The 26,463-nt window shown below is 41.1% G+C and overlaps 1 protein-coding gene across 1 annotated transcript in view; it reads right to left on the bottom strand.

The window, feature by feature from the left end:
* Positions 1-26,463, bottom strand: part of cntln (centlein, centrosomal protein) — a 161,975-nt gene that overhangs the window by 96,040 nt on the left and 39,472 nt on the right. Inside the window, exons 10-12 of the mRNA XM_038278586.1 lie at positions 24,777-24,896; positions 17,240-17,361; positions 9,443-9,559 (exon numbers count right to left, since the gene is read on the bottom strand). Coding sequence (XP_038134514.1) covers positions 9,443-9,559; positions 17,240-17,361; positions 24,777-24,896 — 359 coding nt within the window. The remainder of the gene's footprint in view (positions 1-9,442; positions 9,560-17,239; positions 17,362-24,776; positions 24,897-26,463) is intronic.

Genomic DNA, 26,463 nt, shown 5'->3' with positions numbered 1-26,463 from the left:
ACAATGACAAGCTACATGAAACAGTGAGGAAGCAAAGCAAGCTGTGCATTAGGAATGTGTGTGTATGTGTGAGTTTTACCAGGGAGAGAAAAAAAAAACTGCAAGGTGTAGCCAATTACCTCTGTGCAATTAGCTTGATTCCTGCTAAAGGCTAATTATGTGGAGCCATGCTCTCGTCTTTGCACTTTCAAGTTATTATTAGGACCCCAACTGTAGTCTTTGGAGGATAGACACATGCCCACTGAGAAAACCACACCTGAAACACACACCTAATTTCCCTCCCCTTCGCTCCAGAGAGTCGGAGAAAAACACAAGAATCAGACTCCAACCATTCTAGTGGCATTCTTCCTGAAGTTAGCATCATTACTACGCTAGGTCCTCACTCTGATTGACGTCTAATGATCCATCTGAACAGAAAAAGCAAAGTCAAGTTCATTTTTGTAGAAAAAGTACAACATTCCTTAGATACTTCTGTCCAGAAAACGATCCCTGAACAGTTTCTGTCGTTGCAAAGGGAAGAGAAGTAATAAGTAGATTTGAGCTCAGATAGTCCAGGGTTCTGATGCTCTGCTTGTAGCCTAAATAAGTACACAAATGAGTCTCCCCAGAGAAAGGAGGAAGCAGATAGATATGTGTCGCTTCTTTATAGATTTTCCTCCATAAATGAACTCAAGTCGATGAGACGCCGGCACTGCCTTATGTGTCCAGGCTGTTAATGGGACCAGTGAGCTGAAATATGCAGTAAGTAGAAAGAGCCTGTTCCATCTCATGTTTCTCTTTTATGGCTTTTCAGATGCTGATAGTATTGATGCTGAACACAAGTTCATGTGTGAAACACTTGGCTTTGCTGAAGGATAAGCATAGTTTCTCTAACAGAAAAAAGATTGGATTTCAGATGGAGGGTCCTCACGTTTCCCCAACATCACATTTTGGAGATGGAACACAGCTGAAACCTGATTTACCAACAGCTGGCTGAAGCACCGATTGCTTTCGTCTGTGAAAGATGGGGAATTAAATAAGCCAGAGATCTTTAAAGAATAAAACACATTCCAGAAGATGCACCAAGGATATTTAGAAATTAAAATGAACATATTAAAATGCCTTTGGTTTAGTGGTTCATCATCTGCCAGCTTTGATAGTTGTCGGGGTCACTGGGACTATTACTTATGGTGTTTTACAGACTGACAGAAAAAGGGAATAAAACAAGTATTCAAATGGTGGTGAAGATTCTCAGTCATCCAGGTCATAGTCATTTAAAAAAAAGTTAAAAAACAATCCACTGTACTTTGTTTAAGTTTGAAGACGTTTCGCTTCCTATCCAGGAAGCTCGAGTTAAAGTTCAAGGCTTTAGAGTAGCCCATTAAGCCTTTGTTGAGTATTCAAATTGTTTGTAAGGATTTGACATGCTCAGATCGACCACCAGAGGAAACAGGTGGTGGTCTCAGGGGCGATGGTGGTTATCTCGGGTCACTTCCTTTATTTTACACACTTTGGAGGAGTTTCATAATGGTTGCAGTTTATGATCTATGCAACTGAATCGTTGCATGGAAACACCCTTAACTGCATCTATGGGAACCAGCGGTTTCCTAAGAGAACCCAACACGATGAAAGTTCCCATTTTTCAAATACAGATCAAACCAAGCATGGATTAGTTTTCATCCATAAAGCACTAACAACAACAAAAAAAATTTCGTAGCATCTGCTGTGGCCGTCCAGTCTTTAGAGTTGGACTCTTTTCAACATTGCACTGTATTATATAGTGTCCTGATGCAAACTTTTAGCCAGAATACAAGTTAGCTGTCTGATGGCCACCTTAGGCTGAGAGGTCTAACCCTATTAGTGCAAAGGCAGACATGATGGCGTGAGTTTATGTTCCTGTCCTTGTTGATAGAACTGAAGAACCCAAGCACCCCACCCCATTAGGTTTAGGGCATTTCTTTTTCTAGTCATTAAAAGATGAGGTCTTCTGATGGTTTCCATTTGAATCTGTGTGGGATCTGTTCAAACATCAACTCTGACCAGGCACTGATGTACAGGATCTGGAAGGTCAGTGTAACCACCATAATCTGCTAAGAAAGATCTGCTGTATGGCCTCCTGTGTCCAGGCCTAAAGCGGTACACAAACCAAGTCCCATCAACTGTCTTTCATCTACAGCATCCATCTGATCTGTAAGGGTAATCATCATTTCTATTTCCAAAACTCAATGCTTATCTCTTTGTAAGGACTGCAGTTGCTGCCGACAACTGCATGGCACATTTTGGATTTCAGTTCTCTTTAAGCCGTGTGCGATTTTTCAGACATTGCACGCAGCTACTGCTCACAGCTCACGATTTATGTTTGGCCCGGCGCTCTCATGCAATCTACCTGCTCACACTGTACGACTAAAAACCACATCAGACTCAGCTCCGCAGTGAGATGGAGCTGCTCTGACTCGTCTATCAGGAAGCCAACCAAAGAGAAGGGGAATATTAAGCTCACTATAGTGAAATGCTCCGCCTAGGCAATTTGTGCAATTTTGTGCTGAAACCCCTAAAAAGAAAAGGCGATGACGCATTTCCATTTAAAAATGGCGCACCCTGGCCCGAATCGAGAAGAATGACCAAACAGGAATGGCATACCAATCACAGCTGCTTTTTGTCTGCGCACTTCCGCTTGAGGTCTGCGCGGGTTTGCAACCGTCCGACGTATAGAAAGGAATTTTTTGAGATGCGGTTGTAGAACCTCTGCGTGGGTGGCGTGGTCGTGCACAGAGACAGATTTGACAGTTGCAGAGGCTATGCGTCAGAAGCATAAATTGGCCATTAGCATATCTAATGACCGATTAAGTTTTACCTGATTGATAACAAAACTGAAAAATATCTGTTTAGGTTGAACAAACTAACTGTTAGACCATGATATAAAGGGGGAGAGCTGGGTAGCACTGTGGCTATCTATGTTCAGTAGCTAACAGGTTAGCCTCTTTTACAGTAGCTCAGTCAGTTAGCCATATTAAGCTACACTACTTTTAAATTTGTGTCAACAAAAAACGTTCGTTTTCTACAGGTAGAATAACAAAATTATTTGTGTATAATCTCTACAAAAGTCATTCTATTAAGATGTGCCCTTTGTCCTCCCCTGCCCTAAGATCTTCATAAAAAGAATAAAAATAAGCTGAGACTTGTTTTGTCACCTTGTTAAATAGCAGAGCTCAGTCTTAGAACTCAGTAATTTCCTTCAAGACTGACAATGATTGTTTTCTACTTTTGGCTACTTTAGATCGCCAATGAAATGTAAAATAATAGCAAATATAGGTAATAATATGTTGAGACTCCAAAAGAGATTAGATCCTTAAACGGTGAAACCAGTGCAATACAGTTTGTTCAAGTGGAGTTGCCAAATGTTGATGTTATAAGAAGGGGCAGGGTCCCGAGCAGATGTGACCACCTGAGAAGCTCTGGTACCTACAACGGCAACTACTGAGTGTATATGGTGGACATTATATGGACATACCGCCATACAAATTGTTTTATCGGTCTTTCTGGGTAACTTTGGCATTTTCTCTCACCAAATCATCAAATAAACAGAGAAAAATAAATCCTGAAAAAGCATCACGTGTGGCGATATTTTTTTTTATAACAATCTTATCGAGATTTGTGACTCTTTCCAAGTGAGCAAAGTTCAAATTAAGATGCACCTGTAGTTGTTTTATATTTCCGACATATTGAATGAGATTAGATCAGTAGATTTCTACCAATTTGTCCCACCATGCTACTTTTAAGGCAGAGCAGCCTTTTGTGACCCTGCCAGCAAACTATGCTGCTCTTTGAAAACCAGAGGCCATGGTCAGGTCATGTGTTTTTTATCTACTGTGTCTACAGAGTGCATCTTTGTCTCCTGCTTCTGTGTCGACGTTTTAATAAACATCTTCATTGTTCTGCAGAGTCAGCCTCAGCCCTGAGCCTTTTACTCTTCATCACGGGATCCCGCCTCCACCTGTGCTGCACCAAACAGAACCGGAAGCACACCCTGCTCGCTGTCGTCCACAAGGGGCACAACCCCTCCACAGCAAACCCCGGTTCTCTAATCAAGTCTGCTTTGCTACTTATGAAAACAGAGAGGCAGGAGAGAAAACACTGCTGATATTGATATGAGATCTTCAAAGGACTGGGGAGGGAATCCCTCAAGGTTAAACTAGGGATGCAAGGCCTGTCTTCCATGGACATTTAGGGTGCCTAAATCACAAATGTCAGCAGATATAAGACCTGCTAGTTCACATTCTCTTTCATGTATTTAGAACAAATTTAAACCCCAAAAACAATAATAAACAAGAGAGATCTATGAATTCAAACTGTTTCTCCAAAGCAGCACTGTTTTGTGGTTTGGCATAAAAATGAAACTATAATAATAATTATGCATTAATTTACTAGAACATATTTAAGAGAGGTATTTCTGCATGTAATCAACCAGAGGATCTTTAAATCTGAGGATAAAATGTATGTTTTGATTTGAGCTACGCCTTTGAATATCCTTTTCAGGCATAACGAACTGTAGATCATAATTACTTCCTATGAATAAAGATTTTTTTTTCTTTGACATGCCAACTGCTTTAAAAGTAATTAATGAGGAAAAAAAAATCTTACTTTACTAATTAAGAAACATGCATAAATCATTCTGTTTGTTTTTTAGGATGTGTACAAATGTGTCCCTCCTCCAGCTAATCTCTGGTCCAAAGGGGCAAAAGACTCTCATTACCTCTAATACCTTTTAGCAAATCAAGATGAAAAGAAATAAATAGTGGAGTATGGCAAACATTAGGGCAAACTTTATTAAACTTAATTAGAGTCAACGTCACTTATTGGGGGGAGGGGGGTTCGCATCTATAATGGTCACTCTCTGCAGAGGAGCAGTGCAAATGATCTCAAAGGCTTCTTCCCCAGTAACCACCATCTAACCCTGCTTTGATGTCGTCTGAGTGTAGCATCTCAGTGTGAGGGAGCGCTGTGTGTGTTTATTCTGTTTATGGAGGCTAAGTAATCCCAGCCTCTTTTCACAAACAGACCTTTAACAACAATTAACAAGCGTGGACACCGAATGCCAGAGAAAGAAACATAATGAGGCGAATAAAATGATCCCTCTGTAACTTCTCTCACCCACCCTGACCATAGTTAGACCAAACGCTGTTATACAAGAAAAACACTTACAGGAGGTGTTATTTTGTTTTTGGTCCTGGGTGTTTTTCTCAAAAATTACAGACAAAGCAAGAAATATTCAACTAAAACTTACTTGAAATATGTAAAGTTATACACTAGGACTAGGGTAATTTATAACCTTACAAGAATAATAATCATAAGAAGATAAATAATCATAAGTTGCTGTTTGAACTTCATAAATTAAATGGCAGAACCTTCAATGTTATTGTCCTTGTTGGTTGAGGGAATGACAACTGAACAGTAACTCATAAAATAAAGGTTTTCATTGTCTAAAAGCATCCTTGCCACCTAGCAACTATCATTCCAACAATGGACTTTAAAATGCATCTGATTCTTTTAGTTATATTGAAATTTGTGGTAAAAACAGATCTCTCAGCTTTCGCTAGGTTAACAATTCCTGCAATTTCTACACAGAAATAAGTCTCTCCCCAGTTACTCTGACTTGGTATGCTGAAATGTTGAAGTCAGTTTTAAGGTGAGGACTGGTTTTAGCTGAACATTAGCGGTGAGTATTAGCAGTGTGAACATAGCCTAAACTGCCTCCAGGAAGCTTTTTCAGTTCAAAAATGTCAGAAATAGCTTTGAGTTTAAGGCTTTGTACAGTAGCCCAACAAAGCCTTGTTTTTGTTTAGAAAACATGCAAATTGTAACGGATGTTTCAATTTATAAAACAAGGCTTTTTTTGGCTACTGTATAATAATAATAATAATAATAATACATTTTATTTAACAGCGCCTTTCTTGACACTCAAGGTCACTTTACAAATAATACAAAAAAAATAAATAAAAAGAGATGAAAATACAAAATACAGATACAGGAACATAAAAAACAAAAAAACAATCATGGATAGGGAAAAGAGCAGTATATCACAAATAAAGTAGCCCTTAAACTCAACGCTATTTCTGACATTTTGAATTGGAAAAAGCTTCCTGGATGGGAATCAAAATGTCTTCAAACTTGGAACCAAAGTCCAGTGGATTGTTTTTTTTTACTTTTTTGGACTGGTCTATGTAGTGTTTTAAAGGTGCATAGTCAATTTGATTTGCCAATACCAAAAAGACCAACAAATCATTTGATCATACAAAAATAAGGAAACTTACAGCATCCGTCCTGATAGTACCTCTGGTCAAGGGCTGTTATTTTAAATAAACGTAAAGGGCTTTATTTACTAGCAAACTGAGTAAAAAGAAAGGGTAAAGCACATAGATAAGAAAAATATTCACCAGCAGGATGTAGCAATCAGTCAGAAAAGGTTTGTATGCAACCAGAATGATCTACAGGCCTAGGCATTTAAAAAAAGCCAGATAATGTGAATATGCTGCCTTAAAATCCAAATTCTGTAGCACATATTCTCATTTTTCATTTATTGGTGCTGTTAATTGATAATATGCAAAATTAAAAAATTATGAAGATCAATGTAAAGTCAATTTGGACCAAAGAACATTTTAAATGCAGCACCAATATGAGTTAGAAGCATGTTACTTTCTCTAAAGGAGCTTTATGTTATTAAAACAAGCTGCAGGGGGCTGGGCTGTATATCAACCATAACAGCAAAAAACTGATCTTTTTCACCTTCCTCCATCTTTAACTCCCGTTAAGAGGTACGATGGTTGGTGGGAGCTCAGTTACACTACTTGTTCTTAACAGTGGGAGACCCATTGGGCAGGAATTATCAGAGCTATACTGTTAGTGGGTCATCTGTGCATCCAAACATTGTCTGTCTAATGCAGTTTATGCAGAAGGTTAAAGGACACATCTGTGGATCATAGCATGGTGATGAGGAACAAAATGGGAGTTTAAAGAGAGACACCTCTAGGAAAGCCACTACCAATTAGAAGCAATACGTTTTCCATTAACTGTCAGGTAATTGGTGTATTACTGCTAACACTTGTCCAGCATGACCTTCATGTGAAAATATTACAGGACAGTGAGCAGAAAGCAAGCTTTAAATGCCTGAAATTTTCATTTTCTGTAAGCCAGTATCTTTTATTCTCTAAAGTATCTGTATTCACTATTTGGATTCATGGGACCAACTTTTGAAAAAAAAATAAAAGGGTCAAATGTTTGGAGCAGGCATAGTGTTAGTTTGGTTTAGTTTAACAATGATTTTAGATATTCCACATCTATTCTTCTAATTCTCCCAACAGATAAAAGCATCAGTGTAGAAAAGAGATGGAAAGACTTTGGGAACACTCGATGCTCTGTGTGCGTGTGTAAAAACACATGCCCAGGGATGAAGGGTTTTCAAAAGCACAAGTTTAAAGATTTCAGCTAAGTTTACTTTACACAAGCCACCCGGGTAAGGAGAGGTCCCCGGGCCAGGAATAGAGGAAATGAGGTGGAGCTAGGCAGAGGCAAGGGAATGAGGACTAATCCCAACGGACTTCCCTGTTCCACGCCTAGGAAAGAGGCCAGACACTCTCCAGCCCCTTGTGGATTTCACTTCAGGTCAGATCCAAGGACCCTGCAGGTCTATTCACCCCTACGTACCCCTCCCTCAGACCGTCTGAAGCTCGGCTCTGCTCACTTCTAGCCGTGGCCAGGCAGCAGGGCGAATGGATATCCCTTAACAGGCAGCATTGGCGGCACAAGGGCTGCTAGCCTTGTAATTAGCTCGGACAGCTCAGGCTTGGAGAGAGGCAGCCGGGCTAGATCATAATGAGCTCAGCTGGGATTAGGAGGACAGGGCAGTGGGGTGAGCAGAAGGGAGGGGAGTGAAGAGGGGGGCAAGTACCAGCATTCTGGCCTCAACCGACTGCAGCATCACAGAGGGCCAGAGGGAGGCAAGTGGGAAGACGAGAAGAAAGAGGGTAGAGAGGAGAGAGCTGGGAAGAAGGTGAAGGTGAAAAGAAGAAGAGAGAAGAAGATGGTAGCTTTAGGCGAAGCCTTCTGAGGCACCACAGAGGCTCATGTTTAAGGTACAGTTACGGATTCTTCTCTGGATCAAGAACACAAGCATTTATCGGCGGAGTGAAGCTAAAAACAAAAGTAAAGGCAGGAAAAGCATTTGTTTAAATGTAAAGACTGGGACAGATTCAGCTGGGTCTGGTTGGAAAAACCTTTTTGATGCCAGATTGGCCACAATCCTCTGTGCAGATGATACTTCCTTTTACAACATAAAGATACCAACATGTCTACAGATTATGTCCTCATGCAGAAGCTTATATACTCTTCATATCAATGTTACCTAAACTGTGGGTTTGCGGAACCGGAGATTCTTGAAAATGGGATTATAACATTTCTTTGGAGTCATATTAATGACGAAACCCTAAACTTCTATCTATGCAGTGAGACTTTCTGTTTCGGTTTAACCCGCATGCTTGTCTATAAACTGATGTTGGATGGCAACATCTTACAGTAGAGGTGATTTATTTAGCTGGAATTAAAAAGCTGGGTAGTACATTTTAGAAATTTCCCCCCAAATCCTGGAAAATAGATGCCAACAATGTATAACGCAGGTATAGTTTTCTCTTGCTGGATTCTGCAGCTCTGAGAATTCCCAATGAGTCCTGCTGTCTGAGCAGCAGCCCCTCCCTGTCTTGTAAAAACAATAGGTTAGGGAAGATCTAGGTAACCCCCTCCAGGAAGCACCTACCTTAACCATGCTGTGCCTGCACTTTAAACAAACGTCCACCTTCTCCGATCAGAGAGGGGTGATGTGAGGCAGAGCACCATGATTCCAGATCCAAATTGAGATTAAGCAGCTCTTTTATCAGCTAATCTGCACACGGCAATAATCTCTAATTTTATAGCTCATGTCTAAGCCATGAAAATCAGTTTTTTGGCCTCAGGAGATCTAGACTTTGCTTCGAGAAGGGAAGCGCTTTTCTTCAGGGTTAAAATAAAACAAAGTCAATTACAAATTTATACCAACATAGTCTTTTTTTTAACTATATATATATATATATATATATAAATCAGTTGCCTGATATCAGGCAAATCAAAGGACTTTTAAACTATTAAGCCTTGTTCCCTTTCCCCTTCACATTTCTGCAAAATGTTTTATGCAGCAGAGTAAGTCTAAGGTGGGAATCAAGCTTTAAAGTAACTATTAATTTCTAAGGATCAGGGTTTGTTCCTGCCGCTTTATGCAAACGTTTAAGACCAGACATCCAAGATTAGAAGCTAAGCAGGTAAGGAAACAACGCTGGAAGCAAGTATTTGTGTGTCTGCACATGTTAAAAATGTTCTAAACTCATCCGGGAACTCACACTACTGTCCAATGCTGCCATTTCCCAGTTACGTCTCTTACTTTTCAGTGGCCAGCTTTCTGTTGAGGTTTTTCAAATAGGCCAGCTCGTTCCACACAGCGTCACTGTCCTCTTGTCGAAGCTGCCGCGGGTCTGGGCGCTGCATCTTTCCTCCTGACCTGCACACACAGCATGGAACGGGAGGCATGTAAAACTGTAGAGGCAAGCAAATGCTGAGATTAAAAACTGAACAAACAGCCCCACTAACACACACACGTAGAAAGTGAACCTATAACAAGGGAAAATGGTTGGTACTGTATATCACCTTGATGCCTTTGGCTACTCACATGGGGGTAATGAGGCTCCCTCTGTTTTTGTTATTCAGCCATATTTAGCGGTATTCAAATGAGCAGCCTTGACTTTGACACTTCATGTACACATTTCTGCGTGTTGGTTTAAAGCTCAGGGCACTGCCCGTGTGGCAGGGCGGCGGAGGATTCCCTCTGCACCATGCAAATGTAAAAAGTGGCAAACACACACTCACAAACGAGGTCATTCGAATGTCTACACCTCACTTATGAATACTTAATGACACTTTGTGTTCAGTAGCTGCTCTCTCTGTTGAATCGCCCCCCCCCCCCCCCCACCCCCCCCCACCCCACCCCTGTACACCACCCACACGGCCCCCGCTAGGCCCCAGCCGCATACAACTCATCAATCAGCCCCAGCGCAACATATTCAATTCCAATTAGGCTTTCATTTACAAAACCGAAACAGGATTTAGTGAGAAATCCACAAATTGCAGCAGAAGCTGATGAGAAGACGTTCCTCTCCAACACACGACAACAGTCTCCCATTTCCCATCAATCTCCCATCAATGCGAAAGAGGAGTGGAAATGGATCGCAAGGGTCACAAAGCTCTTTTCCTGCGGTCATTATTGGCGATGAGGACGCTTTCATGCTACGCTAATACTAGTTAAACCCTGGTACCTGGGAGTTAGAGGCTGCAGTGGAATGGCAAATGTTTTCATTTAATACTTCATCTGCCCCTGTGAGCAATTTGAGGCTATTGGACGACTCTGCAGTTTATAAGAGTGATTATTCTGCGTGTGCCATCTGTGGGTTTCAGTGCTATATCTCAGCTAGAAATTAAAGAATTTTTTTCCTGACCAAATAAGTGTGACTACTGACATGATATGTTAACTAGATTCACAAATACCCAAACAAATAAGTCCATAACTGCAGAGATTGATTAAAATAAGCTAGAGATGAAGGCATTATTAAAAACTTAAAATGCAGAAAATAATCAGGCTTCCTAACACTGCCGTTTTAAATGGTTGCTTTGGTTTATACTAATCCTGTATTAAATATAGCTTGTCATTATCAAAGTTCCCTAAGAAAAAAAGTTTCCTTGCTCAAGACTTGCTGTAAAACATGTTGAAAGTTACAGGGACAATAATGGACCTTTAAATACTCCACTGGTCCTGTTAAGGCCATAAGCTGGGAGCAGGAAGATATGATTCCACCGTAAACTGGACAGAACCTGGTGTTTCTCACCGTGTGTCTGGATGGGGAGTCGCAAACTGATCAGAGAAGAAGCCTAAGAGCCAATAAGAGACTCCGAGAAACCTGGAATCAGCAGAAACTGTTTTTCCATTTAATAATAGAAAAGACAGCATGAAATCTGCTTGCTCACACAGGACTCCACTGCTGAAGAAAAGGTGCAGCAACGCTGGTTTAATGCAGAACATTTGGAGAAGTGAATGAAATACTAGAAGGCATGGGGTGCTCAGATGAGACCGCTTGTTTTAAGCTTGAGGCGTCTGTGAGGTCCTCACGGCTGATTGACGGCCCTTTTTGGAGTCTACGTACCCCCACTTCTGACTGAATTCCCACACCATGGAAAATGTGCAGCTCAACAGATAGATCAGCGCGTAAGAACATGGTAAGAGAGAAACAGCTCCTAAAGGCTGATTTATACTGGGACTCTTTTTCCACCTGGGTCCCCGCTCTTTTTCGCCCTCATGTCCCTAGATCCTCCTGCACTATGGAGTGAAATAACATAGCACAGCTTCAATATTGGGAATGATTCAAAAATATCTGCTAGAAGCTGACTGTGGCACACTGCTGCGGGGAGAATTACCAGCCCTTACTGGAGAGGGTTCGCAAATGTAAATCTAGAGAAACCAAGTGATTTAGCCCTTCTATATCACTACTATTCACAGATTGTGGAAAAACTCCTAGAAAGAGATGACAGTTGCTCTTGGACAGTATGAAGTTGCTTTTAATGAAGTTGTGAAAGGTTGAGTTTTCTACTTCCCCTTGTAGAGTGGTGTTCTGAGTTTCTGTATATGCCCCCCCTGGAAGCGACCAGAATGGGGGATTGTACATAAAACATAATCCCACCTTTAAATGGTTCTGGTTACATAATTGACTGTAATTCAAAAATACCATACCAAGGAGGATGCTCAAAGGAAAGAAAATGGAGGTGTTAAGATATTTTTCCACACGTTACTGTCAAACTTCTCATGACTGATGGATGAACTCTCAGTTCTTTTCAGAGGGAGAAAAAAGATCTGATTTGTACTGCAGTGGAAAATCCATGGAAGCAACTGAAGAGCAGATTTCCCAGAAAAGACCCCAGAATCTTCAAGGTCCAAACAGCTAACCTGACTCTGCCAGATGGATTTCCTCCGCATATCCATCTGGAAACCTTCCGTTGAAGTAATTTTGGGAACAGGCGAAAATACTGGTTAGCTGATTGGCCTATGTTAGTGATAGAAGGGCCAGATAAACCAATCAGATCAACGGAGCATATGACGTACTAACAGAGGGACGACGAAAACACAACCACAAGCCAGGCTACTCTTGCCGAAACCAGTCGGGAGAAGAGCAAAAACATCTTTTCCTCTGAGAAAAGCCTCCAGAGCAGTGTTTTGCTCTTCTTTCAGTGAAGAAACACTCTGTAATTCCGATAAAACTTGCTCGATAGCCACGCTAACGCTAGTTTCATCGGCTGAAGCCGCCATTTTCTTTAGACTGAACTGTCGCGCTTCTCGTTGCATCACACCTCAACCTGCCACAAAGCCAACGCTGATTGGACGTTCGTTTGGTGAACGGCTCCAAATTTTCTTTAACGGAGAGTCTCCAGACTGATCTGCGAGTGAAACCTGGAAAGCTCGCGAGATCAGGATGGTCTCACGAGGCTACCAAACAGCAGCCTTTAAATCGCAACCCAGCAATGCATGTGACTAGTCTGCCCATAGAAGAGGATACATTTTTTGCCTTTTGAACATATTATTAAACATGTTTGCTTTTTAATCTTTTTCATTATGTAAACTGTATGTGAATACTCCAATTAGAAGTACATTTACAGAACCTCATTGAAGCGGGATGGGGATTTTCAATGTGCCTTATTGCTGAGAATGAAAGTGGCTCTTTCATAGCGGTAAACACGGTAAACAGAACTTTAATGGTGTACAGACCACCTGCTGCTCCAAAAGCAAGTGATAATTTTTCCCACTCGTGTTTAAATTCTTTCTGTGTGACTTTTCTGTACCATCCATCAACTGCAGTTATTAGGAAATATTCATGGAGCCTTCCTAACTGATGGTAAATCTGTATAAACTGTAATTTGTGCACAGTGGGTCTAAACGCTGTTGAACATGGAGCCGGGAGAGAGCTATGCTTCTCTGGCCTCGGAGCACGTTCCCCCATGGCCTCCCGGTTTCCATTATTAAGCAGGAGGAGATAGAAAGAACTTTTCCACGCCGCTGTGGCTAATTGCTCTGAAACAGGGGGAATCTGTTTATGGCCGCAACTTTGATCAGTGTACGGATGCTTTAATAACCTTTAATTTTATTTGCTCACCCCCATCATCCCCAGTCTGATTAAAGAAAATAAAAACTCCCTTCTCCAATATGAATAAGAATTAGATTTATTTTTTTTCGCTCTTCTTCATGTTATTTGGTGGAAATATGGATGTAAAGTAATAGTAAATGGCAGGAATGTTTCAGTGGAGCTGGACAGATGCACACTTCTTGCATGTTTATATAAAAATGGACCTTTGGTATTATTACTGTTTGCTAAGTAAATGTTTCCAGGCTGGAACCAGTGATTTACCACCCAGCTGCAATCTGCTAGATTTATAAATTCAAAAGACAACAGAAAATCCTCCTTGAAGAAGATCTATGTAGACCATGGGTCATAGAATTTGGACAAAAATCAACAACAATAGGCCGTTTGAAAAAGTAAACCATCCAGGCAGAACATGGAAGACATTAGGTGTGTTTTCATTAAACCTATTGCGAAAATTATTACAAAAATAAATTAACTGAATGGAAAGACTGCATTGAAGTTCTTATATTTTGCAAAACTGCAATGGAAACACTTTGGCATTGAATGAGTCACATGATCTGTAACCGAACCTTACTGCCTTGTAAAAAGACCAAGACCAGATGTCGTTGGATGATGATGGCGCCCAGTAGAGCAATGGCTAAAATACAGATATAACTCGTTGTTTTCAGAGTTATCATGTAATCATTTTAATTGTATTTGTCATTTAATAAAAACACCACAATTGCGAAACTTAGCTTTTTTTGCTACCAACTGCAGGTAAGAACTTATGGGGTTAAAAGTCCAGCAGAGGAGGCTCCTCCAGGTGTAAAACAGTAACGTGAAATTAACAGAAAACTAAAGCAGTAAATGCGCTGCACGCTTAAGCATTGCAAAGCGACATAAGACTGAGCTACGTGTCACAGCTTTCCCTTTTAAACAGTATAATTTATTTACACTGGACACATAATATACTCGCTTAATGCCCGTATTACAAGTGTAGATATGTAACGCTGTTCCTGATTCATGATAGGTTTCTAATTTCAGACGCAAATATTCTCCAGTTTGGGCTAGGAAGAAAAAGAAACACATCTGTTTTTTTCTGTTAGCATATTGGTCAAGATGCTGATTTAAGGTGATCATATATTACTATTAAGTTCATAACTTTCATACATAGTAATGTTTAATTTACCTACCAGGTCACAGAAGCTCCTCTTTGCTCAGAGGATGCTGGAGCGTTCTTTTCAGCATCTGGTGTAAATTTCAGTTTTCAAACAGATGTACTTATGCAGCTCAGCTGGGCTTACGTGCTCTTACACGGTGTTACACGTCCGGTGTATTTATTGCTTAAGAACCTAAACAGGGTCCAAATTGATGCAGCTGAACACAACAGTTTGGACCAGACCCATGTCCATACTTAAAAAGAAAAGAAATCTAATTCCTTTTAACTTCATAACTGAATCAGGCACATCAGAGTTGTATCTTGTAAACTGTTTTGTTTTGCATATTGCCTAACTTGCTTTTTCCAAAATTAAAGTCGTAGGGAAACGACTCTTACAACAAGTGCATTTCTGAATTCTCCAGAGTGGTGCACGACTTTACACGAGTGAATAAAGTGAATGTGATTGGTTGTTAATCAAGAGGGCGGGATCGTTGTGACGGAAGGTTCGCAAGCAAGTTTGGTTCTTGTTAACCAGTTAGCAACTTAGCGCTAGTAGGTTCCCAATGGGAAATTCCATTGGGACCAAGTAGCACAAAATTGGTGAATTAGAAACGACACTGTCAAGGAACGCTATGGACAGAGGAAACATGCAAGAGGAGGAGAGTTTAGTGTCGGAGGTCGTGGATGAGTCTCCTCCGTCAAACATTTTTTATTTAGAGGAGGAAAGCGGGGATGAAGATGTTGTGGAAGAGGACGCCAGGGCGGCAGAACCTTGGTTTGGTGTAGAAGGCTTACAGCCGTACATGTTTGAGCCCTTGCCTCGCAACGCTGCCAGTTCTGTTAGCTCTACGCCTGCTGAAGACACAGACGTCCATCCCCGTGAACACTGGGACGGAACTCAATGGGAAAGCGGAGGATTCTTATTCTTTACTTCAACCGTTGCGTACTTTAGCTTGGACATATTAATTTAGATGCTATGACTAAAAAAATTTGATTGACAGATGACCGTTGATATATGATTGGCCGAATTTAGGAGTAGAAGCTGATATATAACTAACTGGACTGCATAAGATAATGGGAAAAAAAACAGACTTTAAGACTGGATATTTTTTTAAATATAGAACTTTTCTAAATTTTAGGAGAATTTCGTCTGATAAAGAGTACATTTATATACATGTTAAAGCCTGAATGATTTGACATTTAAATATGATTTCCTTACGACTTTAAGACAATGAAACAAGCATACCAGAATGCATTCCATTCTCTGATCTTTATTAAAGAGCTATTCTGTGGTTTTGAAAAATCTTTTAAAGTATTGAATATTTTGCTTAGTATCAGCTATTTATAGAAGGTTGGTTCTCGTTAAGTGTCGTTATACGGGGTGGTGGAGAGCAACGAGCAAATCTGTTTGTCAAACTAAGCATCTTGAAAGAAGCAAACTGTTTGCTGAAACCTTCCAACGAGCTGCTGCTAGGGTCGACATTCGAGGACCGACAGAGAAAAGGGGAACAAAATCGACTCTTGTGCGTCTTTCCAAAAAGGCAACAACACAGCAGGAGAGCTCCAAGAAGATCCCTAACAAGCTGGAAATGCAATGAGAAAGTGTGCCGATCCCCACTGACTTGTTAGGGCCCTGATTTCCTCGCACTAATAGGAGTTTTTAAATCATTTTCTATTGTCTCTGGTTTGGGCTAGCATTACCCCAGTGGGTTTAACGGCTGTTTAAGAATGTGGCTTAATGCCAAATGAACGGCGAGATCATAACGCTGAGTGAGTGGCTGCTGCCAAGGCCGGTTCAGTGTGAAAAGGGCAAAGCTGCCTAATATATCAATATCATTTCAAAGCATATCTGACAGCAGAGCCTTCCAAACAGGCGAAGAAAAATTACTTTACATTACAACATTAAGGTTTTATTTTCAAATATTGTAAGGAAATATGCAGAAAGTAAAACTCTGGGACATTTCTCTGATAACCTGCTGAAGTGTGCAGCGGCGGTGTTGACGTTCCCTCTACGTCTGCGCCTCAGATGCATGCTATGAGCTACAGTGAGCCGACGTGAGCCGAGTCAAGCCCCTGGCTGAACGTGCTCGCTGCACTTTCACACGGGCTCGCGTTGTACGGATCTTTTCTTTAATTAACCCGGAGAGAAAACAGCTGACAAAGTTAACGCTTCGCTCCCCAGTGGCCAGCGAGCGTACACATCTTTACCTACACCATAAAGGGTCTCAGTGACGACGGGATGCAGGGGGAAAAAAAACAAAACGACAAGGTGATAAGAGACAGGGAGACAAAGGAGAAAAGGAAAGCATATGTTAATGACATTTAGCAGAAGGTTTTTCACTGTAGTGTAAAAATCCTGCGGTTTGTGCTGAAGATAACAGGTTGAAGCAGGAAATGGCCCACTCTCCACCCACCCCCCAACCTCCACAGGGCTTCTCAAACACCTTGCACCCCCAGGACCAGACACCTCAAGCCTCTGGCTCTCACATCTTAATGAACGCTGAGGGAGAAGAGACACAGAAGCACACAATCGCTCACTGCAAAACGCACCAAATTGACTGGATTTAAAACCTCTGAGCTTTTCAAAGGCAAAGGAAGAATTCCTCCTACTTTCCTAAATCCTGCACTCAGGTCTTATCAGACAACATGTGGAGAGAAATGGGCCCTAAGACAATTTGTGAAGGGTTTCAGGGGGCTTTTAACACGAGGTGAGGTGAGTTATGTATTTTGAAAGGTCTCCTACTCAGAGCTGAACTAGAAGTCCTTGTGTTTTGAGGAGCTTTGCTTTGATTGGCTGTGGGAAAGTTTCCGTCACCTCTGGCTGACAGGGCGTTACAGATGGCGGGGTAAGGTGTGTACTCACAAGCCATGAGACTTCTCCATCTCTTTCATCTGATCACGGATGCTCCTGTAGTGGGTTTGGATCAGACACAGACGTTCCCGCCGCTGGTCGTGAGCTTTTCTCAGCTCCTCGTTCTCTTCAGTCTGCCAAGAACAACAATTTATTAGTCTTTTTTAGTCGCTTAAAGAAGTAAACCAGAGCAAAGGTAACTTTTCCTCCAGTTAGAATAATTAATCAGTCACATAGTAAATCTAAAAAGTGTTCACACCAATCTGATGTTTTGTTACAACCACAGACTGAATATATATCACAGAACAGCGACAAGTAATGTAACACATAACATACATGGCTATCAACATTTTTTACAGATAAAATGAATCTAAAAAGTATGTTTTTCTTATTTTCCCTGAATTTAGCTCAATCCATTCCCCTTTGACTCTCACCAGGTTCCTACATGTTAAATGATCATTTTACATGAACTATAAAGAAGCTGTCGTGACATGAGTATTGCACAGAGATACATCCCATAATTTGCAGGCCTACTTGATAGGTCTGCGCCAGAGCCAAACTTTTTCCAGTTCAGGTAGGGATGTCCCAATAATGATAGCCTAATATCAACCAAAATGAGAAAGAAAGAAGCAATCTGTTCCATCATTTAGTCTTCAACCCGATAAAGCCCACATGATCATAAAATTTAGATTTAGACAGATCTATTTCTTTGTTAGAAGAGTTCTGCGGGCCAGAATTCTTTCAGGTGTGTTGGTTTGAAGAGGACTGAATAAAACGCTACTTCACATGTGTAATACTTCACATTAGTATACGTCATAAAATCCCAGAGAAATCCGTTAAAATTTGAGGTTGGAGTTTGAAAAAAATTGAGGAAATTTGCAGCACAGTCTTGTAAAGGAACCAGAATCATCAGTGAAACACATGAAACCACTAACAGGAGCATTGCTTGTGAAAGACCTCATTTTTAAACTCAAACTCTTAGCCGCTAGTAGCCATGACTGGGGATGACGGCATCAAGGAACGGATCTCTGCTGTCAGGACTTTGCCCTAAAACAAAGACAACATTGATCACTTAGGCTACATTCACACTGCAGGCCTTAATGTTCAATTTCGATTTGTTTATGAAATCCAAATTTTTTTTTGCGTTGCCGTTCACATTTCCAAACATATGCGATTTGTATGTGATCTCCTGAGTGAGCTGCATTCAAACAATGCAAGTGTCCCTCATGCCCAGAAGAGGATGTAATGACGTCACAAGCAAGCGTGCTCAGTGTTTACGGAAGTAAACATGGATGGTAGTGCTAGAGCTCATCTAGCGATCTTTCCCAACCTAAAAACACAATCCTTTCAAAACGCTTAAACATTAATACTGCTCTCCCCATCATCCTTCCTGGTTGTTGTTTTTCTTGCCAATTCTGCGTAGCAGGATGCAGAATAGTGACTTCAATCGGGTCTCAATGGCGTTAAGGCCGGATGAATGCGACCTGGCTGTTCAGACACAGGTTGCATCTGAAAAGATCAGATTCACATCGATTCAAGACCACATAGCCAAGATGCCTGGATCACATTGGAAAAAATTGGATCAGTGTTGTTCAGACTGTCATGAAAAGATCAGATACGGCTCGTGGATTTGGGTCACTTCAGGCTGCTGTGTGAAAGTCTAAGTTTCAAGAGGGAACATTTATGTTTACATTCAAACTGTTAAAAAGCTGACTGACATGTTCTTTTTAAGTGGGCCTTAAATAACTGGTAAGAGTTGGGGGGCCAGTGAAACCAAGCTAGTTTACATGGTTTTAAACAATCAGAACTGTAGCTTAGTTTGTGGACAGCGATCAGAGGATCCTGTTTATGATGTTGATGCTGACATTGTTGTTGACAGCTATTAAAACGCACCAAGTTTGGGCTCCAGAGCTGAAGGAGTGAGAGAAGACAACATATGGATTTTACTTGTCAGCGTTCCCTCTCCTCCCCATCACACTGACCTTAACTACGAGGGCAACCGGGGAAAAAACTTTCAACCTACATGACAGAGCTGAGGAGAAGAGTAAGAGAGGAGAGAAAGTCGGCTCATAAAAGTGGAAGAGTAAGACAAAAGGCAGAGAAATTAGAAACAGAGCGGAGAGAAAGAAAAGGAAAAGTAAACGGAGGAGTGCAGGACAGGTTTCTGCTTGAGTGGCCAGGGCTAGCGAGAGTTGTCGAGAGCTTTCTGAAGGGAAGGAGCTTGTTTACTGCTGATATGACACGGCTACCCTGCAGAGAGGGAAATGCAAGCCCTCAGCCCTGTTATTATTAACAAGGACAAAGAGAACAGAGAGAGCGCACAAACACGCGCCGGACACACAACAAGTGCCTGCGCACACATGCTACGTGCATCCACACTGCCAATGTGACAAGTATGGATTTTTCCCCAGTGTGGATTATTCACAGAGGACATCTGAGAGACATCCTTGGCCCCTTCAAGCCACCCCCGACCTCTCAAAAACAAGGCTCTAATGAAAGGGGGCTAGAGCGGAGCAGCGTTGACTGGAGAAACCGGCAGCTGGGGGAAGAAGCTGAAGGGTTGTGGCTGACTGATGGAGGAGTGGAGAGCTGGGAGAAAGCAAGTGGCAGGGCATTAGCCACATCATGGCTTCCCAGGCTCCTAACTGAACTCCCCCTGGGCAGCTGAGCTCTGGTCATCAGACCCTTGCCCATCGATCGATACAACCCCGTATTCAGCCAGCGTACACATCCGTGGAGCATCAAGCCGAAAAATAATTACGCTGAAACAAGTAGTTTTTACTTTAAGCTGAGCTGAAGAAAGAAAGAAGAAAAGCAGTGTTAAGAGAACTGTTTGTTTGTCTCCGGTTAATAGTTAGGGTCAACGTGTCAACACCCATATCCAATGTGGAAGGCGTTGTATAGGAGAGAGAGGAATACATGAGAAATGTGAGAAGAATTGACAAGATGGTGCAGCAGATGGAAGGTGTATTCACTAAAGGACAAAACCCCTTAATCCCACCACGAACTCATGCCCTCTGTAATGTTGTGCATACCTTTGCTAAATGCTCTTCAAGTGCTAGACAACTAAATGGAACCATTAACCAAGACAGTCATGCATGGTGTCTGGATTTATGTCGAGCATTAACTGTCTGCTAGTGATGTAATTCATTCGTCTGACAGGGAAATGATGTCTGATGTGTTTCAGAGGATTGTGCTCAAAGGAGACGACCTTTGTGGAATCACTGAGTCAATGGTCAGCGGCAAAGATTGGCAGGATGAAGACGTAAAGAACCGCAATGTCTGATTTAAGAAGAAGAAATATGATCAGCTGCAATAAAAGGAAAGGAAATCAAATTGTTGGCTTGCAAAAACAAGTTAAAGGTGAGAACTGAGTTGGTATCTGTCGAGACGATGAGAACAAGAAAGACTGAAGAAGGAATCACTGACCATGTCAAGGTTAAAAGACCAATAATTTGGTAGAGAAATACAGCTGTTCTACTTCCACTAAAGAAGCTCCTCTCTTTTTATCTGCCTGTCTAAACCAACGGCTGCTCTGTGAGTCTGAAAAACTAGAACAAAGCTGGAGGTTTATGGTTTGGATGTTACAGAAAACTGCATAATTTACTATTTCAATGCAGAAAAGCATTAGTGTAAATATCACTGCAAAAAAAATTATGTATGTAAAAACCTAAAACACATAAAAAGCATTGAGCTAAAAAAAAATGAACACAAACATTTAAACCATTATTGATCTCTGGTATTGAAATGATCAACATTGTCTTTGAACCTTCTATGATACTCTTAATCAGCTCCTTAAGGCTGGTTTATACGCAGAAACCACAGCATCTGCGTGTGTGTCGCAGTGAATGCGACACACACTGGGACCCTTTTTTCACCTGGATCCCCGCTCTTTTTCGCCCTCATGTCCCTCCGTTGTCGCACAAACGCCCTCACTTCCTCACCTCCTCGGCCATACGGTATCTGGACCCACAGCTAGTTCGTGATTGTCCCTCTTGGTTTGTGTCGTGGAATAACACAGTGCAGATAACGCTTCAATATCGGGCATAAATTGAAAATAACTGCGACACACTAATGCGAGGGGATAACCAGCCCTTTACTGTGCCGAGGTTACTCATTGTCCTGTAAATCAACATTACCAGGTTTGGGAAATTCACTGTATTTTCAACATAAATGTAATTTTTCAAAGAAGTTTCCAATCTGCAGGGACGCTAAATTTAGCTCTCCATCCATTTAATGGACTTTCCTAGTCCAGTCTTTTAGGTGGCGGTAGCACGCTTGAAGCATTTTTGCCGCCACACAGAAATTAAAAAGAAGGTTGCAGGTAGTGCACAGATCCATGCATTGGAGTAGAAGTAAGAATATAGCAGTCAACGGGATTTAAGGTTCTGGATAAATTCATTCAGCCCTAATCTCTACACCTCCTATTTACTCTGACTTTTCATTCCGTAAAAATTCAAAAAATATCCACTGGACTTGGTTTTCAAGATTTGAAGACGTTTCGCCACCTCTCCAGGAAGCTTTCTCAATTCAAATGTCTGGATCCGCAGTGAGTTTGAGTCTTATATAGACAAAGCCTTGTATCGCTTGGAAACCGATGAATGGGTCATTAGTTCCATCGTTAATATGACCTGGATGACTGAGAACCTTCATCAGCACTCAGACTTTTCCTTTTCCCTGCTGATAAAAGAGCACCACAAAGCATTATGATTATATATATCCATAATGTGTGGTGTATTTACACTGACCAGTGAGCTTAAGCAGATGTGGTTTACTCTGACATTTTTATATTTAGACATCAGGGTTGGAAGTTTCTTCCGGATGGTGGTTGCAATGTTTATTTTCCCGCCCGGACAAAATTTGGAGGGTCAAATTAACTGCAAAGTTTTGTTTCTTTTGGGGAATATTTTGCCTTCAGCAGGCCCAAATCAGGTAATAACCCAGAGGTGGGGTTGAATAGCTATTAACCAGGATGGTTGGGGGCATAAATAGCAGAAGAAATTAAAGAAACAAAGCCAACTGGTGGAATCTGAGTATAAAAAAAAGTGTTTTCCTACCATTTAAAGGCTATCAGTAAGAGATTACTTCTGTATTAAATATGTTATTACGTGGGTTTTTGTGCCACTGTGTGTATTTTCATAAAGATTTTTCCTTATGTAGCCTGGTAGATGGAGTGAGTTGACTTTTCAATGGAAAAATTAACAGGACTTTCTTCCAGTTTCTTCCGGGAAACACAGAATAAAAAAAAATCTTTCTTCCAGTTTCTTCCACTTGTCTGGAATAAACAGGTTTCTTCCAGAAGGAACTCAACCCTGTTAGATATATAACAGGGATATAACAAAACAAGAACCTACTAGGTAACCAAATAAAAATAACATGAATAGAATCAAATGTATGAAAGAGTGTAATCCCCCATGAACCCAGATGTAAACTGTCACTTAAAGACAGGCTCTGACATCCTGTCAGACGTTAGTGCCACTTGGTGTCACTGAAGTGGATGACTGTGGTTTAGATGTGTTTCTAAATGGTGCTTATGTTTGCTGTCAGGAGAAAGCTAAAACTTAACTCCATAATGTGAACCATCTGAGGTAAGCCCTGTCAGTCAGCCGTGCTTCTTGGCATCATGTCTGTTTTTACTATATTATGGACATGTGGACTTCTCTGTCATCACGTCCTCTCCTTCCTCAATGATCCGCCATACAGCAAAGATATATTGGCTGCATTTAGGAGATAGCTTAGGGAGCTTATCTCCAGCATTGTTAGGATTATTCTTATTGATGATGTGCAAGTCTGTTAAACCCTAATAATATCTGCCTGTTGCGTGTCAGAACTAATGTTTTTCTAACTAACTAAAGCAGTTAATCTAATTAGGACAGTTCTTCTGTCAGGATAAAAAGTCATTTTCATTACGTACAAGGCAAAGATTTGGGAATTAAATGAGAGCAGTGTCCTTGATCTAATAACAGAGTGTAAGAGTTTGATAAGGCCGGAGCTATGGATGTCTCCTCATCTGCAAATGTGTATGATGTAATGATGTGATGATTACGGCTTACTGGAGTTGTATAAAATGCTTCTTTAAGCAGCCTGCACTCTGGGTCCCTAAGCAAGACCCTTAACCCCACACTGCTCACCGGACGCCAAACAATTGCAGCCCATTGCTCCCCAAGGGGATGGGTCACATGCAGAGGTAAAATTCTCCAATGTGAGAGAAAATAAAGTTCAATTATCATTATTATTATTAACTGTGAATCGTGGCCACTGTAAGTGCTGCCTTCTGTAACTCTAAACAACTTCTCTGGTCTGACTAAGCTTACAAGTTCCTGTCAAAAACGGTTGTCATGTCTCATGGTTATTAAATGCATACATTATCAAGTGTTATTTGAAGAGTTTGTCTGGAGTGATCTGGTCTCAAAAAAAGAACTGGAGAGAGAAAGCTTAAAGATGTAAACACAGAGCTTTCGTTTAACAGCAACTTGCCTCAATAAAACTGTAATATAATTTCTGAACGCACTCCACTTGGATCCATCCAAGTTTCTGCTCAAGCAAACCTCTAGTATTACTCTGTATAAACCTACAGTTAATCAGAATGAACTTACTTTAATCTAATAAACTACTTCATTTGTAAGTCAGTTATTCTTGTGCATTTTTGTCTTTTTTGTTTTTACATTTGCTGTTTCTACGACAAGGCTTTCTGCAAACAGTAAATGGACTTTTTGTAGGATATAATGTTGTCTACAAGAATTACTAATGTTTACTTCACAAAATTAAAGAAGGGTGTTTAACGTATAAGATTTTTTATGTATTATTCTGAGGAATTGTTTATATTTTAAGAACTTCCTCTAAGGATGCATATTTTCTTTTTTTCTTTACACCTGTATATTATGAGTGCTTTCTGATCATGTTTCTCTGTAGAACATTGTAATATAATTGATACATAATGATAATAAAGGCTCTTGATTGTTAAAATGTTTTATTCCACCTCAGGGTTCTGTTCCACTTTGTTTTGATCAATCATGTTTTATCACCTGAGTAAAGGGAAAAAGTTCAGACAAAGACCTGGCTGGATGGCGGCCAGGGCCTTTACCTCAGGTGTCTCAGTTGATCTATTTATGAATATAACCAACCCAACAGAGTGATTGTATTGAATGTAACCTAAAGCCTCGTATGTCCGACCATGTCCAGAACGGGAAAGGCTTAAACATCTTTAGGAACCAAGAAAAGAAGTCAGTTGGCCTCTGAGAAGCCAAATTAACCAACATTGACCTACCCTGCTGATGCTGATCGTTTTTTTTAATCAGTCAGTAAGTCTGTGTGTGTTTGCTTTAGATTTTTTACACTGTTCTATGAAATACAGGGACCACTTGTATCACTGTGACATTCTTCCATCAACAAAGGTCCTAAACGTCAAATCTGTATTTTTTTATTTTTACTAAATTCCCCCGCTATGTTTCAACACAGTCCTGGTTCATCCTCTGCATTTGTCAGAGTATTGATGCCTCCAGACTTTAGCACAGCGCCCTATATGCTAAAATATTTAGTTAGTAGTTACCTTGAGTTGCAGCAGCTCCTCCAGGTCCTGGATTCTTTGTTCTGCTTCGATCCGCCTCCCACTTCCCAACCCCACACTGCTGGCTGGGGACAGAGACCTGGACCGCTGCACAGGTGTACCCTGGGAGAGACGAGCAAAGAAGCACTGACCTGAAAACTTGAGCACATTTCACTTACAAAGACATTCACAAACTCATGCAGCAATTAACATCTGCAGCATCGCTGAGTGAATGCCAACGATGGAATCATCTGTGTTCATCCCGTTCCCTTCTCACCTGGAGTGAAGCATGAACATTGCCCTGCCTGGTTCGCACATATGCACGCACACAAACAAAACACGCTGCCAGAGGAATAAAGAGAGTCGGAGCAGCAGTCAGCAGCAGCTGAAGGGAGGAGGTGCACATCTGTGTGTCTGTGTGTTTGGAAGCAGCAGTTGCAAGCTGAGAGCAGCAAAGGTTTCTCCCTGCAACTGGCTAATGAGTATGTTCATTTCCATTTACATTGTTTCTTTGACAATAATGATGTCCCATTAGGGGAGACTAAAGGGGCTATAGATTCCAGAATGTGCTGGGCTTCATTACAAGAGGTGGGCAGGGAGGCCGCTCTAATTGCTCTACGAGGGGCCTCCAGGTTACACTTGATAGGACAACTGGAAGAGCTGCCGATTAGGAGGGGGTGCAGTTCACTAGCCAGTCTCTACTGTAGAAATAAATAAAGAAACAGAGGAGCGCTGGGGCCATGCTGTACAAAAGCAGTGGGAACAATATGCTAGTGGAATATGAATATGAGAGGATAGGAGGCGCCATGCGGTGCCAAGGAGGGCTGACCAGATGGCAGGCTAAAATATGCAATGCGACTAAATGCCCAACAGTCCTTGGGCAGAAGTGGATGAGGAGCGAAGGAGAGGAGGATAAAGTGAGGAGGTTAATGATGAGTTGTGTAAAAGTTTAACTCCTCTCAAGAATTGTGTCTAAAACTAAGCTGCCGGTTGGTTGTATCTAAAAGTTACTGAACAGAAAAAGGTCGCCAGAGTTCCTTTCAGGCTGGGCTGCAGATTCCTTCTCGCCACTGTGATAGAATTACAGTGGCTTATAAAAGTATCCAGGTTTTACCAGTCTGCTAAAATGATCAACCAATTTCATTTTGGTTTTATAAGTGGTTTATAAATGCCGAACATAATCTAAACATGAGGTTCCTGAAATTTTTAGCTGGTGGCCAACAAAAACTGAACCAGAACAGGATCATGACCCAAATGGATTAATCCTACGCACATTATAAAAATTATATTCTAAGTAAAGGATTTATCCCTTTAGGCACCATTAAATACATAGTCAGATGAAAAAGTTTGTTAACCCCTAACAATGTGCTGTATGCATTAAAACAAAACTTGACAGGTGCGAAATTTGGGTACCCTAATCATTTTATTGATTTGGGTACCCTTAACTACCTTTCACTGACTTACTGAAACACAAAATAGATTTGGTAACTTCATTAAGATTTGAACTTCATAGCCAGGTGTATCCAATCATGGGAAAAACAAAGATTGTTCAACATAGTCGTTCAGGGGAAGGATACAGAAAGTTGTCTCAGAGATTTACTGTCAGTTTCCACTCTGAGGATCATAGTAAGGAAATGGAAGATCACAGGCACAGTTCTTGTTAGACCCAGGAGTGGCAGGCCAAGAAAAA

This window comes from Cyprinodon tularosa, unplaced genomic scaffold (assembly GCF_016077235.1).
Source record: "Cyprinodon tularosa strain WSP-4 unplaced genomic scaffold, ASM1607723v1 ctg142, whole genome shotgun sequence".
NCBI lineage: Eukaryota > Metazoa > Chordata > Actinopteri > Cyprinodontiformes > Cyprinodontidae > Cyprinodon > Cyprinodon tularosa.
This window is presented reverse-complemented; position numbering and strand designations above follow the sequence as displayed.